This window comes from Oncorhynchus tshawytscha, linkage group LG32 (assembly GCF_018296145.1).
Source record: "Oncorhynchus tshawytscha isolate Ot180627B linkage group LG32, Otsh_v2.0, whole genome shotgun sequence".
In the NCBI taxonomy this organism is placed as follows: domain Eukaryota; kingdom Metazoa; phylum Chordata; class Actinopteri; order Salmoniformes; family Salmonidae; genus Oncorhynchus; species Oncorhynchus tshawytscha.
In genome coordinates, this window is record NC_056460.1 from 16,116,414 (window position 1) to 16,139,928 (window position 23,515).

At 44.2% G+C, this 23,515-nt stretch overlaps 1 protein-coding gene across 1 annotated transcript; it reads right to left on the reverse strand.

Annotated features, from left to right (window-relative positions):
* Nucleotides 1-1,769: 1,769 nt before the first annotated feature.
* On the reverse strand, nucleotides 1,770-23,032 carry LOC112230232 (bMERB domain-containing protein 1-like). The gene is made up of 6 exons (XM_024396438.2): nucleotides 22,762-23,032; nucleotides 17,314-17,434; nucleotides 9,581-9,654; nucleotides 4,675-4,789; nucleotides 3,466-3,551; nucleotides 1,770-2,787 (listed from the first exon to the last, which is right to left on the reverse strand). Exons 1-6 carry the CDS (start codon nucleotides 22,847-22,849, stop codon nucleotides 2,672-2,674), a joined length of 600 nt encoding a protein of 199 aa, XP_024252206.1. The 5' UTR covers nucleotides 22,850-23,032; the 3' UTR covers nucleotides 1,770-2,671.
* Between the last annotated feature and the right edge of the window lie 483 nt (nucleotides 23,033-23,515).

The window sequence follows — 23,515 nt, forward strand, 5'->3', positions numbered from 1 at the left end:
ACTCGTAGTTTGACGCTAATTGTTTTCCTTTGCTATACTTATTCAGTGTAATCATGAATAATATTGTAGTGATAGCATGGTAATAACTACCAGTATGTTTTGGTGAAGATAAGAATAACCAGTTGTAAGGCTGACTTTGTCTTAGCAACATAAATGCGTGTGTATACTGGCTGGTTATTGATACAGTGCCTTGCGAAAGTATTCGGCCCCCTTGAACTTTGCGACCTTTTGCCACATTTCAGGCTTCAAACATAAAGATAAAAAACTGTATTTTTTTGTGAAGAATCAACAACAAGTGGGACACAATCATGAAGTGGAACGACATTTATTGGATATTTCAAACTTTTTTAACAAATCAAAAACTGAAAAATTGGGCGTGCAAAATTATTCAGCCCCTTTACTTTCAGTGCAGCAAACTCTCTCCAGAAGTTCAGTGAGGATCTCTGAATGATCCAATGTTGACCTAAATGGCTAATGATGATAAATACAATCCACCTGTGTGTAATCAAGTCTCCGTATAAATGCACCTGCACTGTGATAGTCTCAGAGGTCCGTTAAAAGCGCAGAGAGCATCATGAAGAACAAGGAACACACCAGGCAGGTCCGAGATACTGTTGTGAAGAAGTTTAAAGCCGGATTTGGATACAAAAAGATTTCCCAAGCTTTAAACATCCCAAGGAGCACTGTGCAAGCGATAATATTGAAATGGAAGGAGTATCAGACCACTGCAAATCTACCAAGACCTGGCCGTCCCTCTAAACTTTCAGCTCATACAAGGAGAAGACTGATCAGAGATGCAGCCAAGAGGCCCATGATCACTCTGGATGAACTGCAGAGATCTACAGCTGAGGTGGGAGACTCTGTCCATAGGACAACAATCAGTCGTATATTGCACAAATCTGGCCTTTATGGGAGAGTGGCAAGAAGAAAGCCATTTCTTAAAGATATCCATAAAAAGTGTTGTTTAAAGTTTGCCACAAGCCACCTGGGAGACACACCAAACATGTGGAAGAAGGTGCTCTGGTCAGATGAAACCAAAATTTAACTTTTTGGCAACAATGCAAAACGTTATGTTTGGCGTAAAAGCAACACAGCTCATCACCATGAACACACCATCCCCACTGTCAAACATGGTGGTGGCAGCATCATGGTTTGGGCCTGCTTTTCTTCAGCAGGGACAGGGAAGATGGTTAAAATTGATTGGAAGATGGATGGAGCCAAATACAGGACCATTCTGGAAGAAAACCTGATGGAGTCTGCAAAAGACCTGAGACTGGGACGGAGATTTGTCTTCCAACAAGACAATGATCCAAAACATAAAGCAAAATCTACAATGGAATGGTGCAAAAATAAACATATCCAGGTGTTAGAATGGCCAAGTCAAAGTCCAGACCTGAATCCAATCGAGAATCTGTGGAAAGAACTGAAAACTGCTGTTCACAAATGCTCTCCATCCAACCTCACTGAGCTCGAGCTGTTTTGCAAGGAGGAATGGGGAAAAAAATTCAGTCTCTCGATGTGCAAAACTGATAGAGACATACCCCAAGCGACTTACAGCTGTAATCGCAGCAAAAGGTGGCGCTACAAAGTATTAACTTAAGGGGGCTGAATAATTTTGCACGCCCAATTTTTCAGTTTTTGATTTGTTAAAAAAGTTTGAAATATCCAATAAATGTCGTTCCACTTCATAATTGTGTCCCACTTGTTGTTGATTCTTCACAAAAAAATACAGTTTTATATCTTTATGTTTGAAGCCTGAAATGTGGCAAAAGCTCGCAAAGTTCAAGGGGGCCAAATACTTTCGCAAGGCACTGTACGTTAATGTACATCATAGAAAAACAAAATAACTCAATCATGCGATTGTTGCAGCTTGCCAATGTAAATGGTATCATAGCAACTGTGTTCAGCAATACTGTTTATATAGGAAGTATACCTTTACAATAAAGGGATATAAAATGAACTGCAGTGAGTGAAGTGTTTCATGATCTACAGTTCCAGAGCAAGCATCAGGATTGGATCAATTCATTTTAAAATCTGGTTATTCGGTAAGTAATTGACTGGATTGAAATGGAATTGACCCCACCCTGGTAAGCATACAGTCCTAAGTCTGAGAGGAGTTCTAGTTGTTCCGTTAAAGGGTTGGAATGGAAGCATCCAGTAAATACCCGTTATTCAAAATGACAAAGTCAATAACAATTCAGTCATGATGTCATTTCCTGGTGGACAGAGAACCTTGGTATGATGTGGTTGGGTATGGGACGTTGTGCTTATAAATCTGAGGAATATATGTCATTATTGATCTCTGAAGAATGTTTCAAGAGGGATGTAATGAGTCCCTAAATCAATATAAATTGGTGTATTGCTTACAATACTGTACAGGTACCATATATTCAATTTCCAATTGCCTTTTAACATTATATAGTGCCACATATTTCATTTACATTTCTGTTATTCCATTATTTACATGTGGCCAGGCCTGTCCATCTATCACCTACAAGGGCATCCATTTTGCACCAGGGTTCTCTGGATCACAGGAAATGATGTAACGATAGGTGATATGACACCAAGAGACCAGGTCAGGTGACAGATGTACAGTGTGACTGTGTTGTTGTTACTAGGGTGGTGCTGTGAATGGGAGGGTGTACTGTCCTCAACTCCTCTTTAACCACGGTTACATGATACAACACTGGGTGGCTCCGCAGCAGTCCTTGATGATGGTGATGGACTTGGTGATGGATGGCTTGCTGGGCGGAGGATCAGGGACTTGTCTCTTGGGCTTCTGGGGATCTAGGGTAAGAGAGTATGGGCAAATCTGAGATGTCATAGGGCACCCTATTCCCAACATAGTGCACTACTTTTTGCACTCCTACCAGAGACTCGTATAGGGGTGCACATTTGGACACGTTCCCTGTGCTTTTAGATGGAAATGAAAAAGGCCCAGCCATTTCTCTACGATTCCCATCTTTGAATGTTTGAATGAAGCCCTAGCCATGATTAGATGAAATCAACACCATAACAACTAAGACTCTGTTCTAGAATCGATATTCTGATATGATTTGAATCGGCTGTTACCACACTAATTCCATTACATGGCTTGTCAGTTGTCCCTTGTTGCCTCTCAATATTATCTCTCGGTCTTGACCTAATGTGACAGAGCCAGTGTGCCCGGTGTGAAACTGTGTGACAGTCAGGGCCACTCATGGTCTGTGACTCTGGAGATGACAGAACTCATCTGCTTGGTATTACACCATATCCACATATTTACTGTATGTGTGCTTTTAACACGTACTTGATTCTTTTCATCAAGGCCACTGTGACCATGACCATGTTGGTGTTGCGTTGTCAAGAGGGGGAACCTGTAAGCATTTCATTGCACTGTGTCCTACACGTGTACCATGTCTATGACTCATAAACAAACTATTGATTGTGTACTAGTGTGCGTTTTGTATGAAGGATACTACTCACTTTGGGCAGCTTCTCTGGCCAGCTTCTCCAGAGGCATCAGCTTCTGTCTCAGGAACTCAGCCATCTCCTTGTCCTCCTCCTGCTCCCTGTAGAGAGGATATGGGTTAGAGTCAGTGGTTACAGACAGACAGTCACCCCTTACTCAATGGCAAAACATCACATAGTCTGTAGAAAACCCCCATACGTACGTACCAAAGCATTTGCCCCTAAACAGTTGTCACTTTCCGGACTAACATACCTTGTGTCCATACTCCTATTCTATAAAGTTAGTGACTATTTACGGCACATAAAATCTCCATACACATAGCTTTGTTTCCAAGAATGTCTCGCAATCTGTCCGTTGCAGTTTACTTCTCAATATCCTCAACACTCCATACATTCACTGAATGACACTGTGATCTCAGATCAGCTCTGCTGTCTGTAAGTAATCTCCATGTCAAAGAAAGGAGGACCAAGATAGCAGGCAGAGGATGGGGAGTAAGTGAGAGACCAAGGGGGACCAAGATAGCAGGCAGAGGATGGGGAGTAAGTGAGAGACCAAGGGGGACCAAGATAGCAGGCAGAGGATGGGGAGTAAGTGAGAGACCAAGGGGGACCTGGCAGTTAGACTGTAATCTCTCCACCTCCCTCAGACTGTCTGGCAGTTAGACTGTAATCTCTCCACCTCCCTCAGACTGTCTTGCAGTTAGACCTTAATCTCTCCAGCTCCCTCCCTCTCTCCACCTCCCTCCACCTCCATCTCTCCATCTCCATCCTTCTCTCCACCTCCATCTCTCTCCCTCTCTCCACCTCCCTCCACCTCCCTCTCTCCATCCCCATCCTTCTCTCCACCTCCATCTCCCTCCCTCTCCCTATCTCTCTCCATCTCCCACCCTCTCTCCATCTCCCACCCTCTCTCCAGCTCTCTCCCTTCACCTCCCTCTCTCCATCTCCCTCCCTCCCTCTCTCTAGCTCCATCCCTCCATCTCCCTCAGACCACAGTTATACCTTAATCTCTCCACCTCCCTCCCTCCCTCCACCTCCCTCTCTCCATCCCCCCCCTCCACCCCTCTCTCCATCCCCCTCCCTCTCTCCATCCCTCCATCCCCCCTCTCTCCACCTCCCTCTCTCCAGCTCTCTCCCTCCATCTCCCACCCTCTCTCCAGCTCTCTCCCTCTACCTCCCTCTCTCCAGCTCCCTCCCTCCACCTCCCTCAGACCACAGTTCTACCTTAATCTCTCCACCTCTGCATCGTCCACTAGGAAATCCCTCTTCTGCACCAGTTTATGGATTTTCAGGATCAACTCCTCCTCCCACTGTCTCTGTTTCTTGGTCTTCTCTTTCTCTGGAGGAGGGTGAGAGGGAAGGGAGGTAGAGAGGGGGTTAGATTTGAAAGGTGATTGATGTTTTATATCAAACTAAAAAGTACATTTTGTAAATCTTATATTAAATACATTTGTATCAACTGATACAACATTTGTTAGATACTGAGCTACAGGGGAAGAGGAAACTTCCTGTGAAGGCAGCGCATGCTACCAAATAATGATTCACATCACAAACTGTAGGGACCCTTTTCCATCTGTAAAGCTCAAGTGATGGAAATGTAAAGGTCATTTCCAGTTGAGCCGACATATGCAGTGATACCGTGAATGCAGTCTCTGCTAAAGCGGGACTTTGCCTTTAAATTTCAATCATGCTGTAAAGCTGAACTTCTGCGATGCGGATTGAATAGAGTCCGAGATATTTAGATTCTTAAATAGTCCTCCTCGTGTTTAATTCATGAGAACTAATCGGGAGACAAAATATGCAAATGCTGTTCAATGATGCAATGTCCTGTCTGAATGGGGGAATTTGCATAAGCAGTCGTATATTAATGGAATTCATCTCAAATGTTACTCTATGACCTACACAGGACATTACCTTTGACCAGAGCCCAATGGGTTCATTTGCATAAGCAGTCGTATATTCATAAACTCTGTACCCAATTCTCTGGAAAGGATTTTGACTTTATTCCCCTGACCTTCACACTGAAATCAAATCAAATGTATTGGTCACATACACATGGTTAGCAGATGTTAATGCAAGAGTAGCGAGATGCTTTACCTTCTTGTTCCAGCAGTGCAGTAATATCTAACGAGTAATCTAACAATTTCACAACAACTACCTAATACACACAAATGTAAAGGGATGGAATAAGAATATGTACATATAAATATATGGATGAGCAATGGCTGAGCTGTCACGCCCTGGTCTTAGTATTTTGTGTTTTCTATATGTATTTGGTCAGGCCAGGGTGTGACATGGGTTTATTTTGTGTTGTGTTTATGTATGGGGGTTTTTCGTAGGTTTTGGGATTGTGGCTTAGTGGGGTGTTCTAGCAAAGTCTATGGTTGCCTGAGGTGGTTCTCAATCAGAGGGGGGAACCATATTTAGGCAGCCATATTCTTTGAGTGTTTCGTGGGTGATTGTTCCTGTCTCTGTGTTAGTTGTCACCAGACAGGCTGTATAGGTTTTCACATTTCCGTTTGTTGTTTTGTATTGTTCGTTTTCATCGTCATTAAAGATGTCTCGATTTAACCACGCTGCATTTTGGTCCGACTCTCCTTCGACGGAAGAAAACCATAACACGAGCGGCATAGGCAAGATGCAATAGATGGTATAACACACAGTATATACATGTGAGATGAGTAATGCAAGATATGTAAACCTTGTTAAAGTGACATTTATTAAAGTGGCTAATGATTTGAGACTGTATGTAGGCAGCAGCCTCTCTGTGTTAGTGATGGCTGTTTAACAGTCTGATGGCCTTGAGATAGAAGCTGTTTTTCAGTCTCTCGGTCCCAGCTTTGATGCACCTGTACTGACCTCGCCTTCTGGATGGTAGCGGGGAGAACAGGCAGTGACTCGGGTGGTTGTTATCCTTGATGATCTTTTTGGACTTCCTGTGACATCAGGTGCTGTAGGTGTCCTGGAGGGTATGTAGTTTACCCCCGGTGATGCGTTGTGTAGACTTCACTACCCTCTGGAGACCCTTGCGATTGAGGGCTGTGCAGTTTCCGTACCAGGTGGTGATACAGCCCGGCAGGATGCTCTCAATTGTGCACCTATAAAAGTTTGAGGGTTTTAGGTGACAAACCACATTTCTTCAGCCTCTTGAGGTTGAAGAGGTGCTGTTGCGCCTTCTTCACCACACTGTCTGTGAGGGTGGACCATTTCAGTTTGTTCATGATCTGTAAGCCAAGGAACTTAAAACTTTCCACCTTCTCCACTACTGTCCTGTTGATGTGGATAGGGGGGTGCTCCCTCTTCTGTTTCCTGAAGTCCATGATCATCTCCTTTGTTTTGTTGCTGTTGAGTGAGAGGTTGTTTTCTTGACACCACATTCCGAGTGCTCTCACCTCCTACTTTTAGGCTGTCTCGTCATCGTTGTTAATCAAGCCCACTACTGTTGTGTTGTCTGCAAACTTGATGATTGAGTTGGAGGCGTGCATGGCCACGCAGTCATGGGTGAACAGGAAGTACAGGAGAGGGCTGAGCACGCACCCTTGTATGACCCAGTGATAGACTGAGACACACACACACACACACACACATACATACACTGCAATAGTTGGAGAACAATGTGCAGTGTTGTTGACAGTAGTAATAGTAGGTGGGAAAGCTGAGGCACCAGGCAGGAGAGGAGTGCAGTCTCAGCTCTTTCTCTCCCACCGGGATAGAACTGGATCCGTACAGCCATTCCCTGGAGTCACAGTGTTCCCGGAACGTATAGATGAATGCAGAAACCGGAATGTCAAATGGAAAAGGAAAAGCAGCGGGGCTAGGGCCTTTCTCTGTACTGAGGTAATAACAGAGCTTGTTGGGTCACATACATATTGATACATAGGGTATGGTATATTATGACTCAATGGTGTGAGGATTTAGATTTGATTTGGAATGTGTGAATGGTGTTTTAAATCTCAATGAATGTCATGCATAATGTACTGCATTTAGCTTCTAGCAGTATGGCATCTGTACTGTATGTAGGCTTTATGTATGCTCTAATGAACAATTCATTCCATTGTTCTTGTTTGTTGCGATTCCAGATGATCACTAATATAGATCCAGTCACTCTGTCAAGTTCACAAATAAAAGGAGAAACTAGCCTGGTACCAGATCTGTTTGTGCTGTCTGGACCAGGCTAGACAGCTAACTCTAGACTGTGACATTGTAGAGTTGTGAGGTTGTAGTGGCTATTTGACTCCATCTGCTGTCAGCCGTGGACACAAATAGACCCATAACATCATTTGTGGAGGAAAGTATAAATAAAGTAGTATTCGTTGATATAATCTTAGGCCACAGTCTCAGGAAATGGACCATTGGCTCATATAGCCATTGCGGTTAGCTATGCGTGTGTGTGTTTGTGCGCCTGTGTGGCCATTATGACTGTGCCTACTCTAAACTACCTGAGGGGAAGAACCTCCCCGCCTCATAACTATCCCATGTCCCTGAGAGTTACAATCAATTGTGCGGCTACTTTACCGCAGTGAACCTACCCACAAATCACCTCACCATGTAGCAGCAGGTAGCTGCATACAGTAGCAGTTTTTCTCCTCTACCCTATTTTGGGTTTATACTCACTATAGCAGGGGTGTTTTTCCTTTCAATTCAGACGTAGACAACCAGGTGAGGGGAGTTCCTAACTAATCAGTGACCTTAATTCATCAATTAAGTACAAGGGGGGAGCAAAAACCCGCAGACACTCGACCTTCCATGGAATGAGTTTGACACATGCTCTACAACATGCATAAGCAATTTGGCTAAGCTAAGGGTACATTGAGGATACATCCTGATATGCTTGTTCTATTTCCTAGAGGGATAGACAGTATGGCACATTTTTCTCCCTGTTATGTTGCCGGGTAGAATAGGACAGGGGAGGGCGGTGAAGTGGATTTCTTGGCTGTAGTTATATATGGTTAATACTATATGGTACATTTTTCTCTCTGTTGCCAGGTAGGATAGGAAAGGCAATAGGACAGGCGAGGGCAGCCAGTGGAGGTGTTGTGAAGTCCGTGTTGCCGTTAGTTACCTGGATATATGGTTATTGATAAACTGGGTGGTTCGAGCCCTGAATGCTGATTGGCTGACAGTCGTGGTATATCAGACCGTATACCACAGTTATGACAACATTTATTTTTACTGCTCTAATGACGTTTAACCTCTACGAGATTGGTGTCCCCACCCACAGGGAGGTTGAGTTAATGTGATTAGCATGATGTTGTAAATAACAAAAACATTTCCCAGGACATATCTGATATGGGCAGAAAGCTTAAAATATTGTTAACCTCAGTGTCCCCCCCGGCAGGGACGGTTGTGAGCTAACGTAGGCTAATGTGATTAGCATGAGGTTGTAAGTAAACAAGAACGTTTTCCAGGACATAGACATATCGGATATGGCCAGAAAGCTTAAATTCTTGTTAATCTAACTGCACTGTCCAATTTACAGTAGCTATTACAGTGAAAGAATACCATGCTATTGTTTGAGGAGAGTGCACAATTATGAACTTGAAAATATATGAATAAACCAATTAGGCACAGTTGGGCAGTCTTGATACAACAATTTGAACAGCAATGCAATGGTTCATTGAATCAGTCTAAAACTTTGCACATTCACACTACTGCCATCTAGTGGCCAAATTCAAAAGTCGCCTAACCTGGAATATTACATTTTGGCCTTTCTCTTGCATTTCAAAGATGCAAGATCTAATGTGTTATATTTTCCTACATTAATTTCACATTTACACAAACTTCAAAGTATTTCCTTCAAATGGTATCAAGAATATAAATATCCTTGCTTCAGGTCCTCAGCTACAGGCAGTTAGATTTGGGTATGTCATTTTAGGCGAAAATTGAAAAAAAGGGTCCAATCCTTATAATAGAAATAAGGCACCTCGGGTGTTTGTGGTATATGGCCAATATACAACTGCTAAGGGCTGTATCCAGGCAATCCATGTTGAGTCGCACCTAAGAACAGCCTTTAGCCGTGGTATATTGGCCTTATACCATACCTCCTCGTGCCTAGTTGCTTAAATATTTACCTCAGATATATGGTTGACTGTTGTGATTGTGATTGTCTCTATTTGTTGCTGTTAGTTACCTGGTACAGTTACCACCTTCCTCAGCTCCTGTTTCAGACTCATGATGTCTTTGCAGAGCTGGATGTCGTCCGCCCTTGAAAAGACAACAACATTAATTCCAGTTAGGAAGGGTAAAGCACAGTGTGACTCTCTGGCCCTGTTCCATTTTGGTTCTTCCAAGTTACACTCCCCTTAGGGAAGAGTGTGGGCAGATGAAAAGTGTTGAATGACTCACTCCTCTATCAGATCCTCTGGTCCTGAAGACCCACCCTGAGGACCCTACTGGTACCTCTCTGTCATGTCATCCCCCTCTCTTCTCCTCCCCTTCCTCCCTCCATCCCTTGTTCTTCCCATCCATCCCTCCATCCTTCCCTCTCCTCCCCTCCATCACTCCCTCCCTCCATCTTTCACTCTTTCTCTCTTTCAAATCAAATGTATTTATATAGCCCTTCGTACATCAGCTGATATCTCAAAGTGCTGTACAGAAACCCAGCCTAAAACCCCAAACAGCAAGCAATGCAGGTGTAGAAGCACGGTGGCTAGGAAAAACTCCCTAGAAAGGCCAAAACCTAGGAAGAAACCTAGAGAGGAACCAGGCTATGAGGGGTGACCAGTCCTCTTCTGGCTGTGCCGGTTGGAGATTATAGCAGAACATGTTGTTGTTCAAATGTTCATAAATGACCAGCATGGTCAAGTCAGCACCTCAGGAGTAAATGTCAGTTGGCTTTTCATAGCCGATCATTAAGAGTATCTCTACCACTCCTGCTGTCTCTAGAGAGTTGAAAACAGCAGGTCTGGGACAGGTAGCATGTCCGGTGAACAGGTCAGGATTCTATAGCCACAGGCAGAACAGTTGAAACTGGAGCAGCAGCACGGACAGGTGGACTGGGGACAGCAAGGAGTCATCATGCCAGGTAGTCCCGAGGCATGGTCCTAGGGCTCAGGTCCTCCGAGAGAAAGAAAGAAAGAGAGAAAGAGAGAGAGAATTAGAGAGAGCATACTTAAATTCACACAGGACACCGGATAAGACAGGAGAAGTACTCCAGATATAACAAACTGACCCTAGCCCCCCGACACAAACTACTGCAGCATAAATACTGGAGGCCGAGACAGGAGGGGTCAGGAGACACTGTGGCCCCATCTGATGATACCCCCGGACAGGGCCAGACAGGAAGGATATAACCCCACCCACTTTGCCAAAGCACAGCCCCCACACCACTAGAGGGATATCTTCAACCACCAACTTACCATCCTGAGACAAGGCCGAGTATAGCCCACAAAGATCTCCGCCACGGCACAACCAAAGGGGGGGCGCCAACCCAGACAGGAAGATCACATCAGTGTCTCAACCCACTCAAGTGACGCACCCCTCCTAGGGACGGCATGAAAGAGCACCAGTAAGCCAGTGACTCAGCCCCTGTAATAGGGTTAGAGGCAGAGAATCCCAGTGGAAAGAGGGGAACCGGCCAGGCAGAGACAGCAAGGGCGGTTCGTTGCTCCAGAGCCTTTCCGTTCACCTTCACACTCCTGGGCCAGACTACACTCAATCATATGACCCACTGAAGAGATGAGTCTTCAGTAAAGACTTAAAGGTTGAGACCGAGTTTGCGTCTCTCACATGGGTAGGCAGACCATTCCATAAACAATGGAGCTCTATAGGAGAAAGCCCTGCCTCCAGCTGTTTGCTTAGAAATTCTAAGGACAATTAGGAGGCCTGCGTCTTGTTAACATAGCGTACGTGTGGGTATGTACGGCAGGACCAAATCAGAGAGATAGGTAGGAGAAAGCCCATGTAATGCTTTGTAGGTTAGCAGTAAAACCTTGAAATCAGCCCATGCCTTGACAGGAAGCCAGTGTAGGGAGGCTAGCACTGGAGGAATATGATCACATTTTTTGGTTCTAGTCAGGATTCTAGCAGGCCTTTATTTAGCACTAACTGAAGTTTATTTAGTGCTTTATCCGGGTAGCCGGAAAGTAGAACATTGCAGTAGTCTAACCTAGAAGTAACAAAAGCATGGGTTACTTTTTCTGCATCATTTTTGGGCAAAAAGTTTCTGATTTTTGCAATGTTACGTAGATGGAAAAAAGATGTCCTTGAAACAGTCTTGATATGTTCATCAAAAGAGAGATCAGGGTCCAGAGTAACGCCGAGGTCCTTCACAGTTTTATTTGAGACGACTGTACAACCATTAAGATTAATTGTCAGATTCAACAGAAAATCTCTTTGTTTCTTGGGACCTAGAACAAGCATCTCTGTTTTGTCCGAGTTTAAAAGTAGAAATTTTGCAGCCATCCACTTCCTTATGTCTGAAACACAGGCTTCTAGCGAGGGCAATTTTGGGGCTTCACCATGTTTCATTGAAATGTACAGCTGTGTGTCATCCGCATAGCAGTGAAAGTTAACATTATTTTCGAATGACATCCCCAAGAGGTAAAATATATAGTGAAAACAATAGTGGTCCTAAAACAGAACCTTGAGGAACACCAAAATTTACAGTTGATTTGTCAGAGGACAAACCATTCACAGAGACAAACTGATATCTTTCCGACAGATAAGATCTAAACCAGGCCAGAACTTGTCCGTGTAGACAAATTTGGGTTTCCAATCTCTCCAAAAGTATGTGGTGATCGATGGTATCAAAAGCAGCACTAGGAGCACTAAGGTCTAGGAGCACAAGGACAGATGCAGAGCCTCGGTCTGATGCCATTAAAAGGTCATTTACCACCTTCACAAGTGCAGTCTCAGTGCTATGATGGGTTCTAAAACCAGACTGAAGCATTTCGTATACATTGTTTGTCTTCAGGAAGGCAGTGAGTTGCTGCGCAACAGCCTTTTCTAAAAATGTTGAGAGGAATGGAAGATTCGATATAGGCCGATAGTTTTTTTATATTTTCTGGGTCAAGGTTTGGCTTTTTCAAGAGAGGCTTTATTACTGCCACTTTTAGTGAATTTGGTACACATCCGGTGAATAGAGAGCCATTGACTATGTAAACTTTTCCTTCTCTTCTCTGCCCCCTCCCTCCCTCTCCTCCCCCTCCCATTCATCTCTCTCTTCCTCTCCTCCCCTCCCTCCCTCCATCCCTACCTTTCTCTCTGCAGCGCTGTGACAGCTACCAGGGATTTAAGTCTCTCTGTTGTAAATCACAGACTGATGACTCATCCACCAGCTCCCAACACCTCTCCTTCCTCCTCCCTCCATCTCTCTCTCCCTGTTCCTCCTCAGTCTCTCCCTCCATCCCTCCCTTCATCACTCACCTCCCCCTCTCCCCCTCTCCCCCTCTGCCTCCTCCACTCTCTCCTCCTCCTCCTCCTCTTCCTCCATCCCTCTCCCTACTATCCTCCCTACTATCCTCCCTTCATCTCTCTCCACCTCCTGTAGTTCCCACTTTCTCCCTTGTTCCCATTCTTCAGCCTCTTCTCCCTCTGCTCTTTCGACCCCCTGTTATTTCTCGCCCACTCACTTGTTCCTGTCTCTCAACCTCAACATCTTTTTCTCTCCTCCTCACTATCCCCTATCTGCCTTGTGTTTACCCACTCACTAGACCCCAACGGTTTGCACTCTGCCACTCCATCTGCTACAGAATGTGTGTGTGTGTGTATCTGAGTCACACATAGCTGGAGGTATTAGCATCACTGTTCACTGATGAAGCCATCCAAGCTAATGAAGCCACACTTCCCACCAATCTCTTTCCAGTTTCTATTGATTGTATTTGCCATCACACCAAAATATTTCACACAATATGGTGGTCCAAGATCCCCTGAAAATCAAGCATGAACTTCTGATCTGGTCACCTGACCCCGTGACAAGACCAATAAGGTCACCAACGACCTGCTGATGGCGGCTGCAGGCTCCCCCTGTCTCCTGATCGTCCTGGACTTGAGAGCAGTGTTTGACACTGTCAACCACCCCATCCGCCTGGAATGCCTCCCGAGACACCGGCGGATTGTCTGGATCAGCTCTGAGCTGGTTCCACTCCTCCCTCCCTCCCTCCCTCCTCCCAGGACCCATCCTGTTTGTCCTGCACATGGTCCCCCTCGGTCGTGTCATCAGCCGGCATGGAATCACATTGCAGTGCTATGCTGATGACACCCAGCTGTATCTAAAAATGGCCCCATGTCCCTCTGATGCAAGTGCCTGTCTGAACACCTGCCGTGAGCAGATAAGGGCACGAATGAAGCAAAACTTCCTTCAACTGAACAGCAGCAAAACTGAGGCCCTACTTCTTGGCACCCCCCACCAGGTCCAGCACTCACCGTTAACACACCTCATCATTGCAGGACAGAACACTTCTCTCTCCCCCTCAGGTTTCAATCTGCCTGTACAGCTTGATTCCTCCCTGACCTTTGACAGCCACATCAGACAACTGTGTAAATCTTGATTCCTCCCTGACCTTTGACAGCCACATCAGACGACTGTGTAAATCCTGATTCCTCCCTGACCTTTGACAGCCACATCAAACGACTGTGTAAATCCTGATTCCTCCCTGACCGTTGACAGCCACATCAGACGACTGTGTAAATCCTGATTCCTCCCTGACCTTTGACAGCCACATCAGAAGACTGTGTAAATCTTGATTCCTCCCTGACCTTTGACAGCCACATCAGACGACTGTGTAGATCTTGATTCCTCCCTGACCTTTGACAGAAACATCAGACGACTGTGTAAATCCTGATTCCTCCCTGACCGTTGACAGCCACATCAGACGACTGTGTAAATCTTGATTCCTCCCTGACCTTTGACAGCCACATCAGACGACTGTGTAAATCCTGATTCCTCCCTGACCTTTGACAGCCACATCAGACGACTGTGTAAATCCTGATTCCTCCCTGACCTTTGACAGCCACATCAGACGACTGTGTAAATCCTGATTCCTCCCTGACCTTTGACAGCCACATCAGACGACTGTGTAAATCCTGATTCCTCCCTGACCTTTGACAGCCACATCAAACGACTGTGTAAATCCTGATTCCTCCCTGACCTTTGACAGCCACATCAGACGACTGTGTAGATCTTGATTCCTCCCTGACCGTTGACAGCCACATCAGACGACTGTGTAAAGTGTTATTCTATCACCTCAAGTTCATTGCCAAACTCCGTCCCGCCCACCCTCACTCAGTCTGACGCAGGGAAGCTGATCCATGCCTTTATCTCCTCTGGAGATTACTCTCTTCATCGGGATCCCTGACAGGAGTCCTCAGAAGCTCCAATACGTCCAGACCAGCACTGCCAGGATCCTGATGTTAGGAAACACCATCACATCACCCCCATCCTGGCATCTATGCACTAGCTGTCTCATTCCGGATTGAATTCAAAACCCTTCTGCTGACTTTCCAGTGTATTCATGGCAAAGAACTGCTCTCCCTCCATAACCCTACCCGCACCCTCAGGTCGAGTGATGGACTGCTCCTCCATGCCCCCAGGACATAGCTCCTTGTCTCTTGTAGCATCAGCTGGGTTCTTTGTGTCAGTTGCCCTGTCTAGCCGTGTCCATTTTTTCCTTCTATCCTTCTATAACTGTTTTAAAATCACCATTGGCCTCATGGTGAAATCCCTGAGCGGTTTCCTTCCTCGCTGGCAACTGAGTTAGAAAGGATGCCTGCATCTTTGTAGTGACTGGATGTATTGATACACCATCCAACGTGTAATTAATAGTTTCACTGTCACGGTCGTCCTCCTCTTCATCTGAAGAGGAGAGGCGAGAAGGATCGGAGGACCAAAATGCGGCGTGGTATGTTTTCATGATGAAATTTAATAAGGAAAACACTGAAACACACTATACAAAACAATAAACAAATAACGACCGTGAAGCTAAATGAGAACTGTGATGACACAAGCAATCAACATAGACAATCACCCACAAACAAACAGTGAAACCCAGGCTACCTAAGTATGATTCTCAATCAGAGACAACTAATGACACCTGCCTCTGATTGAGAACCATACTAGGCCGAAACATAGAAATCCCAAAATCATAGAAAAACAAACATAGACTGCCCACCCCAACTCACGCCCTGACCATACTAAATAATGACAAAAACAACAGAAATAAAGGTCAGAACGCGACATTCACCAGGCTCAAAGGGATATTCAATGTCTGCTTTTTTTCATTTTTACCCCTCTACCAATAGGTGCCATTCTTTGCGAGGCATTGGAAAAACTCCCTGGTCTTTATTGTTCAAGTGCTCGACTGAGGGACCGTACAATTATCTGTATGTCTGGGGTACAGTGATGAGGCAGTTATTTAAAAATCATGTTAAACACTATTATTGCACACAGAGTGAGTCCATGCCACGTATTATGTGACTTGTTTAACTGCTGAACTTGTGCAGGCTTGGCATGACAAAGTGATTGAACATATTTTCAGCTTTTCATTTTTTCTTAATTTAACACGGGGGTATTGTGAGTGGGCCAGTGACAAATATAATACATTTTACATTCAGGCTGGAACACAACAAAATGTGTATAAAGTGTGTATGCTTTCTGAAGGCACTGTAATAGCATGGATGCCATTCTGTTTCTGCTTTAGCCAACTCCTTTCTGTACTGGCATGGAGCAGGCTGGCAATCAGGTTCACTGATTATTCACAGTGTCAGAAATACGGATTTACTGCGTCTACATCCGGATAATATCATTATCATCAGGATACACAGTATAAACCTATTAGGCTTATGTTTATGGGTGTCATTATTTTCAAGGGTCCCAAAGACTCTACGTACTCTCTTTACTGTACATAATACATTCACCCACTCTCGGAAGAAAATGGAAATTCAATGTATCTATTCCAATGAGCTTCTCTATTATTCAAATCCAACACGTCTTCGTGTCTCCCGACCCCTCCTGTCTCAGCCTCCAGTATTTATGCTGCAATGGTTTATGTGTCGGGGGGGCTAAGGTCAGTCTGTTAAATCTGGAATATTTCTCCTGTCTTATCCGGTGTCCTGTGTGAATTTAAGTATGCTCTCTCTTATTCTCCCTCTCTTTCTTTCTTTCTTTCTTTCTTTCTTTCTTTCTTTCTTTCTTTCTTTCTTTCTTTCTTTCTTTCTTTCTTTCTTTCTTTCTTTCTTTCTTTCTTTCTTTCTTTCTTTCTTTCTTTCTTTCTTTCTTTCTTTCTCTCTCTTCTTTCTTTCTTTCTTTCTTTCTCTCTCTCAGAGGACCTGAGCCCTAGGACCATGCTTCAGGACAACCTGGCCTGATGGCTCCTTGCTGTCCCCAGTCCACCTGGTCGTGCTGCTGCTGCGGCTGTGAAACCCTGACCTGTTCACCGGACGTGCTACCTGTCCCAGACCTGCTGTTTTCAACTCTCTAGAGACAGCAGGAGCGGTAGAGATACTCTGAATGATCGGCCAGCTGACATTTACTCCTGAGGTGCTGACCTGTTGCACCCTCTACAACCACTGTGATTATTGTTATTTGACCCTGCTGGTCATCTATGAACATTTGACCATTTTGGCCATGTTCTGTTATAATCTCCACCCGGCACAGCCAAAAGAGGACTGGCCACGCCTCATAGCCTGGTTCCTCTCTAGGTTTCTTCCTAGGTTCTAGCCATTCTAGGGAGTTTTTCCTAGCCACTGTGCTTCTACACCCGCATTGCTTGCTGTTTGGGGTTTTAGGCTGGGTTTCTGTACAGCACTTTGTGACATTAGCTGATGTAAGAAGGGCTTTATGAATACATTTGATTGATTCATTGATTAAAGCCACAGTCTGTAATTATTTTATTGTGGTGTTGATGGTCTCTGTACAGTACTCACATAAAGCGCAGTTCGGACTCCCTCCTTACCAGCACCTCCCTGAGGCGCTGGATGCGAGCCATCTCCACTTCAATCTCATCTGGAGACATGATGCTCTCCGCCATGGACACATCTGACTGACCTGGAGGGAGAGAGGGAACTTTGTGCTTTAACCCTATTGTGAGTTACATCATTCTAACACATCGGGAGAAGGGCAGGAGGGCGGGAGGGAGGGATTTCTAAATATTTTGGTCTTAAATATTTCAATAGATCATTCATAAAATACCAATACAATACCAACTTCTGGACTTCAGAACCAAAGGGCCTATTCTATTGTTGCCACCATCAAATAGTCTGAAGAGGAGACCTATTCCCTCCTTCCTCTGACTTAAAGAGCAGTACATGGAATCACAATGGACATGGTCCTGTCAAGCATTACTGCTTTACTGTCTAGCCTTGCCTATTATTCCCCTCCCTTTATCCAGTACAATGCCCAAGGCTTGTTTGTCAGATTTATTTTACAGTAATACAACACTACTCCCTGCTCTATCCAACGTCCTAATTATGAATGTGACGCTCGAGTAAGTCAAGGGACAAGATACGCATAGTAAATGATCTGAAATGTAAATGACACCAGGAATTTCTCTCTTGACTAAATGAAAAGCACGATGTTGCTTTTGAGCTGTCTTCTTCAAGTCTTGTCTTCAAAGCAAAAAACCGGACTCACTCACACACTGTCAAAGTGCTTCGTGGCAAACCTAGACAAGTCCAGATGATAGCTACGGTATGTGTCCTTGTGTCTCACAGTACCCACCTAAAAGGAATAGAAGGTTCAAGTAAAATGGCTGATGACTAAGAAAGAAGTAGCTGACGACCTTAAATTCGATGCCAGATGCTCAGGCACTCTGGTGTGACGCTCGCTGAATCAAGAGCATAAAAATACATAATGGAAGGAGTCATTGACTCTGAGTGTTAGTGAGGCTTTGGAAGGGCTGACGGGTTGAGGTCTTGAAGGCGGTTGTTGTGTCCCAAATGGCACCCTATTCCCTATATAGTGCATTATATAGCGAATAGAAAGCCATTTGGGATGTAGTCAGTGGGAAGGGCCTCAAGTCAAAGAAATGAGAGAAATCTCATACTGGTACTGACATAGATCAATGACCTGGAGTAACTCTTCACCGATTGGACTAATTCACCCTGAACCGGGGCCAATGACCTCACAAAGCCACCTATTCAACTAATAACAATCAAAGACCGGACACAGCAACACAGTGAAGCCAATAGAAATGGAAACTGATGGAATAATAAACCTATATTGCTAGTCACTAACACAGCGTTCAAGTGCTATTGGAGTTATCGTGAGCTCCTAGTTCCTAGTGGGATATTTCACTTTAATAACCCTCAAAGCGGGAAACTTGGAGAAAATGTTGTTTGCTGAGTTGTGACGTTTCACCACAACCTTTCACCTTTTGAACCGAAAGATGGCAACAAATCTGTTTTTGACAATTACAACCATATCAATATGGAGAATGTAGTTAGTTTCACCATATTGTCAATGTTAAACAAGCTAACTAACTTTATTATTGGCAATGTTAGCTAGCTAAAATCTTATTGTTTCAAGAATTCTTCCGACTTCAAAATCACTTCAACACAATCATGTCAGACTTACGACTTCCCATCTTCCACCAGCACGTGAAGCCAGCATAAGCAACTGAATGATCATCGCAATCCCAATGTCAACCAACTGAACACACTACTAACAATAATCCTAGGCTTCTCCAATGTGTAACCTATGTCAGCAAGAAATCAAACTGATTAATAAACGCATATTTCAGTCAATAGCACTAAGCCACAGAACAATCATCACACTACCATTGTCAGAAAGAGTGCATAGGTCACAGGAGGCTGCTGTAGGGAGAACGGCTCATAATGACAGCCGGAGTACGACAGAAATGGAATGGCATTAAACATCTGGAATCCATGTGTTTGATGTATTTGATATCATTCCACTGATTCCGCTCCAGTCATTACCACGAGCCCGTCCTCCCCAATTAAGATGCCACCAACCCCCTGTGGCATAGGCCTAGGGGGCAAGCACCTATCCTCTGTCACACCTTGGACATCCATTGTAAACTATAGCCTCCCATCCCCCACTAGGCAGGACGTAAATATTTCACTCAGGGTTAGGACATACTGTGTACAGTACTGCTGGGAGACAGGCCTTCCAGACAGATTTTCTCTATGGAGAGAGACAGGCTACGAGTCCAGAATGGTGAACTGACTGTTCTGTGACTCCTCAACCAACTACTGGCAAAGCTATCCATCCAGAGACCTTTACAAGGTGCTAATGTGGAGGCAGGACTCTTGAAGACAATCGACAAAAGGGAAATTAGTGGCGTTCCAAATCTTGGAAATAACTAACAAAAAATGATGTCACCTCAATTTTGTCCCCTCTATTGTTTTTCTTTGGCTGGATGAGATTTTGACATTCGTTTGAGTCACTGTCTAAGACAAATGTAACAAGAATCGAAATTGCATCCTGTGACTGTTCATAGCTGATGAGACTCAATGCTTAGCTTGATGTCGAGTCCTTGAATGAAAAGTAGCGTCCCAATGTTTTCCCTGCTGTGGTAACCGCAGCATGAAAACAATGCTGATACCCACATAGTTGTCTCTGCAGTCAATAACACAGTGTGGTAAACTGTGGAGGATTCATACCAAGTGGATTCTCTCTCTTTCTCTTTCTCTACCCCTCACTGCTCTCTCTATCTTTCTCTCCCTCTCCCCCCTTCTGTTTCTACCTTTCTCTCCCTCGCTACTCTTTCTACCTCACACAAAGACACACATACACACACACACACACACACACACACACAATTTGCTGCTGACTGCTACACAAAATCCTGACTGGCCCATTATGATGGCAGAGAGCCAGGTCTGTAATGAATAACACACAAAGGATCTAAACTGCCGACTGCTCTGAGCCGAGGAAGTTATCTTAACGCAGTACATACTCCGTCAGCACACACTCCTGTACTCAGTAGTCCACATTCAGCCATCAGCAGGATTAGAGAGGAGGAAGATACTGCTCATGGGGGGTCTTCAGATAAACTCCTGGATACATGGTAAATGTTAAGTATGGAAGGCTGAGGCTCTGTTCCAACACACACAGCACCATACCAATTAGTATGAAGCAATGTATTGGGCATGCATTCTTCGTGGTATGCTAGTGTGGGCACCATGGAAGGCAGCATTGAAAGACAAAGTAAGAATCATGCTAAACCTACTACAGGGAAACAGACACAGTATGGCCTGCAGATAGAACTGTATCGAAAAGCAAAAGCCAAAATAATAATAAATTGCTGAAGTATCACGGAAGACCCGCCGTATAGCTGGAATGTAAAGGCAATGTTCCCACGTTCGTGGTAAAACGCTGTATATGTCGGCTCAATCGGAAAATACCTTGACATTTTAATGCAGATCTTCCGCGATACGGATTGAATCCAGCTCTAAATCTATACAGTAACAGCATCATTTGGTACTCCCCAGTCCCCACAGTCACTATTAGAAGAAATACCAGGCTTCCCTATCAACGTAGCTTCACTGGCAGAGCCAAGCTACTTATTAACCCAATGTAATCAAACTAATTGCATTAAAACAAACTGCCGAATCAATACCCTGCACATCTGTCTATAAATCAACTGATCAGCATAATGAGAGCCTCGACAGAAGGAGGAGGGTGGACAGATGTCTGCTTGATGAGGAGAAGCAGAGCTGTCACGTGAATATTATCTGCGTAGCAGCCACTTCAGGGTTATGTTCATTCGGGCATGCAATGGATAATAAAAAAAAGTTTTTGTAATGGAAACAAACATGAGCTTTTCTTATTGTACAAAGTCTGGTAGCCCCTCCCTGTTTCAGTCTGCTTTCCTCCTAATGAACAGGGCCCAGAAGTACTGTGTTAATTGTAATGTTCCCCACTGTGTTTTAGTATCCAGCTATGCGTCTCCCAACACAGATGGAAGTTGAAAGTTGGAACACACAAGGAGGAACCAGGGGAAGGGAATGATGAATAGGTGTGTGTGTGTCTGTGTGTGTGTGTGTGTGTGGGGGGAGGGGGGTGTATGTACTGGATGGGGAAGGAGAATGGGGACAGAGAGTCTATCTCTAAAAATAGATGCAGTCTTCTTCTATTCATATTCATGAGCTGAAGAATTCATCTGAGACTTTCTGCACCCCACTCTCCTCTCGTCTCTCTTTTTCATTCCTATTCTAACGATGGAATTAATGAAGAGGACACTCAAAGAATATATTATTCCAGGATCCAATGGGCTGATTTCTGTTGAAAGTATACAGATGTCACACAGACAGCCCTACACAAAATATACAGTGAAATATAACTACCAGTATAAGTCAAGTGGATATTGAACTTAACCCCGTAGGTGTGTGAGGCTGACTCATGACAGGATTCTCTGCTGTGGATCTCTGGTTACATAAAGCACACAATATGACCTCTTGTTATGACCTCTTGTTATTCCTGACCTCTGACCTCTCTCTGACCTCTGTTTACCCCCCCCATGACCCTCTTTATGTCTGTATTATTAGACATATATCATACTGCTCTGATGACAGCTTCGTGGCACTAGGCTAGCTAGCCTACCCATAATATCACAAATAGATACCAGTAAAATTAAGAACAATGAACAATGCATGTCATATAAATAACATTATTGAAACATTTATCTTAAAATGTATCTTCCTTCGAAAGACCTTTCATAATGCATTGATATCTTACAGATAAAAAAAAGGATGAAAACGAGGAGGATGAAAATCTCTTGCCTGTCTCTACAGTTTGTTTATATCATCTTTCCTGCTGGTATCAGTGCTGGTGATGCTGGTGTTGACTCACACACTCACAGCCCAGCAGGTAGGCTTCTAGCTTGTTCTACCCTGCTGCATCCATCGACTGGAAGGGGTGCAGTTCAATATATTAGAAGACCCAGTCAGACAACTTTGGAATGTACAGTCAGCTGAAAGTGAAGAGCTGGGCATATGTCATTCCTTCTTTAGTGTTATGGAAATAGGCTAGTAGATATGAGGCATTACATACGTGTATACATTTCAGGGCTCCTCTCCTTTGTGCTATTGTAATATATACTGTTAATACAGCGGGTAAGCTATTGTAAATGAGAAAGATCTTCTCAAATAGTAATGATATAGTTATTATCAGTGAATAACTGGTCAAATGCACCTCCAAAATGCATTGAAAGCAAAGCTCATTTTTGGAGATGTCTCCAGTCCATTTTCAAGGCACTGGGAATGACATTCAGGAAACAATAAAGATGCACGGACTAATTGCAATTAACGGGTGTTGTTTTGCAACGCAACATCCCCTATCTGCTTTATTCTGCACAGAGCAATAACCACTATAACAGGCCAAAACGTTACTTTGCAATGAATGACGCTCACCTTTGTCTTTTGTCCATTCCGTTTCCGATACAGAGCCGTAGCTCTTCAATGAGCGCTCGGTATCAGAAATTGATTTCTTCAATTCCATAGCTGGAATTGATTTATGATACACTATGACTTTAATGGGTTGTGGAAAGGTGTGTTAAAATCCTATATTGAGTTCTGCTCTTCTGTTTTCCTTTCAGGATAAATCAGTTTCGCCGATTCGAAAGCACCACCGAGCCGAGACGTTGAGCATCTTTATTTAAGCTTACAAATTCCTGTGTGGTACACAGATGGATGCAGAGCGCACGCGCATTACGAACCAGAGAAAGGGAGAAAAACGGCCCCGAGCTTGCATTGAAACAGTGTCATATTTGTCAAATACAAAGCTGGAAATCGACATTTTCTATACGTTTCTACTAGTTTTCCATAAAATTATTTATTTGAAGAATTTCTAGCAATAGCATTTTTTTCAATGAAGATGTCAAGATATCACTAGGCCTAGGTGCTGAATATGTGGAGCAGAAGGCTTACATTTATAGGAAAATGTTTCACTAATGCACCATCACTCTCGAAATAGTAAGTCCTTCAAACGAGGGAATGTCAAAGAACTGAAGATACTCTAGGGCTATGCATGGAAGCTGAGTAGCCAGAGCAGGTGGGACCCTGTTAGGGGTCTGTTCAATATGGCTCTGACGTGATGACTCATTTCACGCTGTTGAACCTATACTCTGTTGCTATGTTGATGCACATGACTGGGCCAATAATCAGT

Excerpts from the sequence above, each read along its gene's own strand:
- LOC112230232 (XM_024396438.2), bottom strand. The coding sequence starts at position 22,849 with ATGGAATTGAAGAAATCAATTTCTGATACCGAGCGCTCATTGAAGAGC. Across the intron at positions 4,790-9,580 it reads GAAGGTGGTAACTGTACCAG|AGAAAGAGAAGACCAAGAAA; the intron begins GTAACTAACAGC and ends ACCCTCCTCCAG. Across the intron at positions 3,552-4,674 it reads GCAGAGGTGGAGAGATTAAG|GGAGCAGGAGGAGGACAAGG; the intron begins GTAGAACTGTGG and ends TCCTCTCTACAG.